This window comes from Ailuropoda melanoleuca, chromosome 5, assembly GCF_002007445.2.
Source record: "Ailuropoda melanoleuca isolate Jingjing chromosome 5, ASM200744v2, whole genome shotgun sequence".
In the NCBI taxonomy this organism is placed as follows: domain Eukaryota; kingdom Metazoa; phylum Chordata; class Mammalia; order Carnivora; family Ursidae; genus Ailuropoda; species Ailuropoda melanoleuca.
In genome coordinates, this window is record NC_048222.1 from 56,104,738 (window position 1) to 56,112,919 (window position 8,182).

The following is an 8,182-nucleotide window of genomic DNA, read 5'->3' on the forward strand; positions in this document are numbered from 1 at the left end:
AAGTGCTAATGAACTTCCCACTGGAAACACCCATAGGCATACAGCATCACATACCAGTAGATGGAACTGCCCACATCTGAATGTAGTAGCTTTGTGAATGTTAATGAAGATAAATGTCTAGACTAAACGTAGGTGGGAAGTCATGAATTACAAGTTAAGATGGGCGTTTCTAAAAGTTGACTTTAAAAAAAGAAGCTGGTAGCATTTTGGACAACTATTCTAAGGCAAAGGCAAACTATAAGGAAAGTTACTGACATGGGGGCAAGTGAAGGATGGAGTAAAAGAGAGACCAGCAAGGTATGAGGTGAAGGGACTCCGTTTTTGTAGGAGTGTGATAGTAGATTCAGAAAGATAAGGAGATGCTACCTTCTGAACAGATTAAGAAAGCGAAGAGGAACATGATGACTGGATTGAAAAATATAAAGTTGAAAGGAAAATAGAACAGATTGTAGAAATTCTTAAGCCAAGGGACTAACAGCACGTATTTTATGAGAAGAATAGTAGAAACAAGACAATGTCAAGTTAGGTCAGGAACCAGATAGAAAGAGAAAAGAAGAAAGAAAGGGGAGATATACATTTGTAGCCACACCATGAGAAGGGGCAAACACTGGTAGGTGAGTGGTCAGGCCAATGATACTGACAGGAACCGACGCAAAACTTCCCTTACCAGGTTATCCTCCATATTCTGAGGCCAAAGCATGTGAAGATTCCTTCTGAAATGATTCATAGATTCCCGTTAGATCTGTGCTTCCCCTTTGGCTCCGTGAGCTCATACTGATGTAAACCCAGAAAATGATGGATGAGCTGAAGGAAGGAAGATGATTCTCATTTCTTCCAGTATGTGGTCACGTCATGATCTTCTGCCTTTAATGGCTTTCTCCTGACATGAAAGTCAGACTCTCAGAGATCAGCCGAATCAGAGAACAAGGAGGCTTGCACCAAACCTCGGATATTTTTCTCCTCATCTTTACAGGGAAAGGAAAGAAACATCGGAAACCCACCCAAGTGATGTTGAGTTCTTCAAAAGACTGCAAAAAAACCCAAAACAACAACAACAACAAAATCCAAAAGAAATCAAAACCCTGAAAACCTCATGATATACTAACCTACCACAAGAGTTAGGAATTTCTGAGTCTCATTTTCTAAATTTTCTTAGTCTGGTTACTAACGACTATTAGATCTTGAGAATTTCCCTTAAAAGGGAAAAGGCCTATTTGGGGGGAATGGGACTTTAGATGATTATACTGACCGTGTTTGGATGCTGCATGTTAGAAAAGCCTTCTGTACAAAAGTATGTTCCTATTTATTTAAGATGTATGTATAAGATGGACACAGTAATGAAACTTGTCTTAACACTTCTTGCTTATTTAATAGTCGCTTGGTAGAAATAAAAACTGACCAGTGCCCAGTGTAATCTTTTGGGTGGAAAATTTCTTTATTTTTTGGTGAAACATTTCCTTTTACAATGAAGGTGAGTATTATTGTTGATGTTTCTACTGAAAGAGCTTTCTCTTCATAAATTGGCCCGGGACCTGGAATCTGTCGTTTGGACGCATCATCTCACTCTGGGTGTTTTTCCTCTCCAGATCCGTCAGAGGCAAAAGGCTCAAAAGAAGGCAAGGCCCTTACGTAGTCGAAGGCCTCAGACTCGCAGGTCAAGCTCAAGAAGATCTGGATATGCTTTTGCTCACCAAGAGGGCTACGGAGAGCTTATCACATCTGGAAAAAATATGCGAGCTAAAAATCCACCCCTAACATCAGGGTTGGAAAAGACACTGTATAATAGCACTAGCTGGCTTGAACATTTCTGTAAGAAAACCACAGACACAGTGAGCAGCTTTAGCCAGGATAAGACAGTGAAACTGTGAGTCAAGATGAATTTGAACCACATAGTGACTTTTCAGCTGAAGCTGAAATTCAGCTGGCTCCAGAGTTTGGGATTGGGGGTTGGGGTGGGGCAGATTGCCTCACTTAATTTAAATCTGTGGCAGACAGCTGCCAGTGCCCACCAAATAGAGGTGCACTGTATGGGAAACCAGGCCAGATGGTCACTGTCTAAATCATGATTTGCTGGGCAAAGGCCTCACAATACAAGCAGAAGTTTTCATCAACCTAGATACCAACTAACTTAAACTTTAGAATCTTATGTATGGAAAAAAACCTGTAAATCTGCATATACAGTGAATGGATCTTCAAGTGGATAAAAGGGTGCCTTCAGAAGGTATACATCCCAGCTGTGAAAAGCATGCTTGTTGACAGATAAATACATGTAAGACCAACCTTTCCCAAGATACATTTTTAAGATGTACAACGTATACTATGGTGCTTTCCGACTAAGAGCAGCTCGTGACTCTCTGTCTTCATATCCACATACCTGTGCGTTTACCCAGGACAACACATCACCTTCATGGCCTGAAGACTAAAAACATGTTGGTGTTCCTCATTTTTTTACTGGTCTAAAGACAAAGGAGATTGGAGCATCTTAACAGTAGGATAAGCTGGGAATTTGGTGAAATGTATTCACAAAGCTCTCAGGGACATGCTCATGAAATGTCCAAGAGAGGTTCTCTATTAAGTATTCCAAACACTTTTCAATGACTTTTATAACAACCTCAGTAGTAATTTACCTTGAATCGTCCAGAACCATTAATGAAACCAGCATAGCATTGGAATTTCATACTTTAATGATAATATTCCAAATAGTGTATGGGTAAATACTTTAAATATTTCCAATTTTAAAAAGTTTAGGTTTGAAACCTGACAAATTAATAAGCAACCGCTTCAATTACTATTTAAATACTCAGGCTTAGGTCTTTCATAGTTAGTTGCCTTTGGTATTTAACTGTCGTGTTTATAATTCAAACATAAACATATGTAGATAAAGTTAGTTTTCTGGAGATGTTCCTGTGCAGATTTTCAGTCCACATGTGAGTCACCAGTTTAGTTCCTGTAAAGGAATTTCAGGCAGATTTGTGTTCAGACTCCAGCTCTGTTACTTCTTACCTCTCTAACCTTGGGCAGGTCCTGTGCCTCCTCCAAGACTCACTTTCTCCTCTGTAAATGAGGATATACTACCTACCTCATGTGGTTGGTTGAGGATTATCAAAGCACAGATTCTTAAATCATTGAAAACATTATTCTCATATGAATGGAGTTCCACTTAACTTATCATTGGAATAACAGCAATTTGAAGAGAATGTGAAGAATGGTAATTTAATCAGTAGGAAAGACCTTGATGGAATGAGATTGCAGAGTAAGATATTAAACCTGGTTAGCATCCTACAGAGAAATAAAACTATCACCCTGCAGGTAAATTTCTCTATCAGAAAATGCAAATAAAACGTCATGATGCTTTATCAGTTTTCTATAAGTCAACCTCCAGCTTGACAAGGTCCCTGATCTGGTCTCTGTTGAATTATTACTCAAAGTTATCTTTCCCAAGAGAGTCAGATGGCCCTTGGGTGAGTTTGNAATGCAAATAAAACGTCATGATGCTTTATCAGTTTTCTATAAGTCAACCTCCAGCTTGACAAGGTCCCTGATCTGGTCTCTGTTGAATTATTACTCAAAGTTATCTTTCCCAAGAGAGTCAGATGGCCGTTGGGTGAGTTTGATGGATAATAGGCTAGCATGATATTAATAGATGACACAATCTCTTTTTTCTTTTTGTTGTTTTTGGTTTTTATTTTGTTTTGTTGGGGTTTTTTTGGTCATACTTTCCTAGTCTGGGATCATTTTTCCTGAATGGGATCAAATAAAGATATATGTGAAAGACCCCAATGCAGTGTTTTAATCATAATAAATACTCAGATGTTCCCTTTCCCCACATGCCTGCATGGACTTACCCAGATAAGCTTTCAGTTTCAAACTTGTCATTAGTTTCACTGTGTTTGCTTGCTTTTTGTAATATTTTTTAAAGATTTGAAAACCTTCAGTAAATGTTTTGGCACTATTGGTGTTTGATGTTGTGTGTATTCTTTACTGGGAACTCAACGGTACATAGGTCAACTGAATTTTTTCAGTTTTTTTTTTTTCCCCTCTCCTTTACGTGTCTGAGGAAAATGTATATTATTCTTAGGAGCAGAGTCAAGAATCAAATGAACTGATGATTGGACCTCTGTGTTAGGAATGGGAAAGACTAGGAATGGTCCAAGTTGGCAAGTTCAGTTCAAATTAAATGAGGCTGTTTAAAAACAGATACTGTGGGTGATTGTGAGAGAAACACATGATCAGTTTACTTTGGCCCCATGAGGCCCAGATAAGCTGCCACACCCATTACAAGATCATTCAATTCCAAGTGCCGGGCATGTTACATAAATGTTATCAGATTATTTGAAAAAAATTTTTTCTAGGTTCGGGACTGAAGTTGGTAACCTTGTGTTTTATAAAAAGTCTCAGTCCCAAGTTTTGAGCTCTTATAGGCCGTTGAAAATCATATTTCCTTGACTTAGATCTGCTATCTTTGTGTCCCTCCTCTGCCTACAGGTATACGTACCTATGAAGGAAAGAAGAGAGAGGGTTGAAGAAAACAAGAGCCATAAAGCAAGAGAGGAAGAAAGGAGTGAAGGGAAGGAGGGAGGAAGAGAGAACAGGGTTTCCAGTTATATCCCTCTTCAGGTGATACGACTTTCCGAAAAATAAATTTAATTCCTTAGAGAAAAAAATTAGATTGTATTTGAGATTGAGAAGTGAACACTAAAACCTCCTTCATAGTTGGTGTGAGACCAAGAAAATTTTATCTGAAAGGGGCCCAGGAACTCTGGCTTCTCCTCATTGTAATACCGCTGATTTGTGTGAGGAGGGGGCTTCCCCTGACTCCACCTGACTTTCCCAGGCCTTAGTGTCTCAGTCCATCAATGGACAAATTAGGCAGTACGGTCACAAAGACCCTTTCTGCATTCACTCACTATGTGAGCTGTTCTTCCCAGTATTGCCCACAGTGTATTTGCAAATGTTTTTAATCGGAAAGAGAGAAGAGAGAGAGATTGAAAGATTACACTGGACGCTCTCTTGAGTGCAAGGCTTGGGTCTTGTACTGGTTTGTGTTTCTCTAGAATAGCCCTGGGAGTGCTAATGTCTCTAGGTCTCTTGACAGTTCACCACAGAGGTGCTAAACACTATAGTCGTGTTTTGCCTGGGTCAGTTGAACACACTCAGTTTTGCTAAGGATTCACCAAGATTTATACCCACACTCACTTTTCCTCTTTGCCACTTTAATTATCAAAGGTATAGAGAAACAACGTGCGCTATTTATGCCCAGCAAGAGGGCCATTTTAGTCATCTCTACCTTGTCCCTGGGCTTAGAGGGGATTCTTTGGGCCTCTGCTTCCTTAGGATTCAAGGTAAGACAACAGAGTTTGAGTACTTTCCTTCATAGTTATGTAGAAGTTTTCAGTTTATGCACCGAAACATTTCACTTTATGTACAAGTCTGTATATTTACACAAATTGGATTTTTTGAGCCTTACAACCCTGTGAGGGAATCAGGATGTTCATGGTTCTTGGGTTTTTTAAATTTTCCTTAGTATTTTAATTGCAGTATAGTTAACATGCAGTGTTATATTAGTTTCAGGTGTACAATATATGCTTCAACGGTTCTATGCATAACTCAGAGCTCATCATGGTGAGTGTACTCCTAATCCCCATCACCTGTTTCACCCGTTCTCCCTCCCACCTAATATGGTAACCTCCCACCTCCCTCTGGTAACCATCGGTTTGTTTCTAGTTAAGAGTCTGTTGTATGGTTTGTCTCATTCCACATATTAGTGAAATCATTTGTGACGTATTTCACTTAACATTTTACCCTCCAGCTCTATCCATGTTGCTGAAAATGGCAAGATTTGTTCTTTTTTATGGCTGAATAATATTCCTCTGTGTGTGTGTGTGTACACTTATCTGNTTTTTTATGGCTGAATAATATTCCTCTGTGTGTGTGTGTGTGTGTGTGTGTGTGTGTGTGTGTGTGTGTGTACACTTANTTATCTGTCTGTCAATAGACATGTGGGCTCATTCCACAATTTGGCTATTGTAGATAATGTAATAATAATGTAAATAAATATAGGGGTGCATGTATCTTTTCAGATTAGTGTTTTCATATACTTTGGGTAAATACCCAGTATTTACTGGAATTACTGGATCATATGGTAATTATTTTTATTAAGTTTTTAATTTAATTCCAGTGTACTTAACATACAGTATTATAGGAGTTTCAGGGGTGCAATACAGTGATCCAGCAATTTCATATAACACCTGGTGCTCATCACAAGTGCACTCCTTCACCCCCTTCACCCCTTTCACCTATTTCACCCATCCCCCCTTCCAGCTCCCCTCTGGTACCCATCAGTTTGTTCTCTATAGTTAAGAGTTTATTTCTTCCTCTTTTTATCCCTTTGCTCACTTGTTTTCTTAAATTCTACATTTAAGTGAAATCATATGGTATTTGTCTTTCCCTGACTTATTTCACTTAGCATTATATTCTCTAGCTCCATCCATGTTGTTGCAAATGGCAAGATTTCATTCTTTTTATAGGTGAGCAATATTCCATTGTAGGGGTGTGTGTGTGCGTGCGTGCGTGTACCACATCTTTATCCATTCATGTACTAGTGGACACTAGGGCTGCTGCTTTAATTTGGCTATTGTAAATTATGCTGGTATAAACATAGGAGTGTGTATGTCCCTTTGAATTAGTATTTTTATATTTTTCAGGTAAATACCCAGTAGTGCAATTATTGCATTGCAGGGTAGTTTTATTTTTAAATTTTTGAGGAAACTCCATACTGTTTTCCACAGTGGCTGTACCAATTTGCATTCTCACCAACAGCGCAAGAGGGTTGCTTTTTCTCCACATCCTCGACAGTACTTGTTATTTCTTGTGTGTGTGTGTGGNCACAGTGGCTGTACCAATTTGCATTCTCACCAACAGCGCAAGAGGGTTGCTTTTTCTCCACATCCTCGACAGCACTTGTTATTTCTTGTGTGTGTGTGGTTTTTTTTTTAAAGATTTTATTTATTTATGTAACAGAGAGACAGCCAGCGAGAGAGGGAACACAGCAAGGGAGTGGGAGAGGAAGAAGCAGGCCCCCAGCAGAGGAGCCTGATGTGGGACTCGATCCCGGAACGCCGGGATCACGCCCTGAGCCGAAGGCAGACGCTTAATGACTGCGCTACCTATGCGCCCCTATTTCTTGTGTTTTTTATTTTAGCCATTCTGACAAGTGTGAGGTACTATCTTACTGTAGTTTTGATTTGTTTCCCTGATGATAAGTGATGTTAAGCATCTTTTCATGTGTTTGCTGGACATCTATATGTCTTCTTTGGAGAAATGTCTCTGTATGTTTTCTGCCCATTTTTAANATGTGGGACTCGATCCTGGAACGCCGGGATCACGCCCTGAGCTGAAGGCAGACGCTTAACGACTGCGCTACCTATGCGCCCCTATTTCTTGTGTTTTTTATTTTAGCCATTCTGACAAGTGTGAGGTACTATCTTACTGTAGTTTTGATTTGTTTCCCTGATGATAAGTGATGTTAAGCATCTTTTCATGTGTTTGCTGGACATCTATATGTCTTCTTTGGAGAAATGTCTCTGTATGTTTTCTGCCCATTTTTAAATTGGATCATTTGTTTTTTGGGTGTTGAGTTGTATAAGTTCTTTATATATTTTGGATAGTAACCCTTTATCCAATATGCCATTTGTAGATACCGTCTCTCTTTCAGTAGGCTTTTAGTTTCGTTGATTGTTTCCTTTGCTGTGCGGAAGCCTTTTATTTTAATACAGTCCCATTAATTTTATTTTTGCTTTTGTTGCATTTGTTTCGGTAGACCTATCTAGAAAAATGTTGCTACAGTTGATGTCAGAGAAATTACTGCCTGTGCTCTCTTCTGGGATTTTTATGGTTTCAGGTCTCACATTTAAGTCCTTGATCCATTTTGAGTTTATTTTTGTGTATGGTATGAGAAAGTGGTCCAGTTTCATTCTTTTGCATGTGACTGTCCAGTTTTCCCAAAGCCATTTGTTGAAGAGACCATAGTTCCCCCACTGCATAATCGTGCCTCCATTGTTGATTAATTGACCATATAATCGTTGGTTTATTTCTGGATTCTCTATTCTGTTCCATTGATCTGTGGGTCTGTATTTGTGCCAGAACCATACTGTTTTTATTACTGCAGATTTGTGGTATATCT

The 8,182-nt window shown here is 39.1% G+C and overlaps 1 protein-coding gene and 1 long non-coding RNA gene across 7 annotated transcripts in view; both read left to right on the top strand.

Moving 5' to 3' along the window:
• The window catches only part of ATP8B4 (ATPase phospholipid transporting 8B4 (putative)), a 247,199-nt gene extending 243,913 nt beyond the window's left edge, over nt 1–3,286 (top strand). For all 6 annotated transcript variants that reach the window (XM_034660997.1, XM_034661000.1, XM_034660999.1 and 3 more), the window contains one exon: nt 1,587–3,286. In XM_034660997.1, the coding sequence (XP_034516888.1) occupies nt 1,587–1,868 (282 nt within the window). In that variant the 3' untranslated portion in view covers nt 1,869–3,286. The remainder of the gene's footprint in view (nt 1–1,586) is intronic.
• Nucleotides 3,287–3,478: 192 nt separating this feature from the next.
• On the top strand, nt 3,479–5,752 carry LOC117802373. Its single transcript, XR_004625649.1, has 3 exons — nt 3,479–4,617; nt 5,227–5,342; nt 5,566–5,752. It is a non-coding gene; the product is annotated as an uncharacterized LOC117802373 (long non-coding RNA).
• The last annotated feature ends 2,430 nt before the right edge of the window (nt 5,753–8,182 follow it).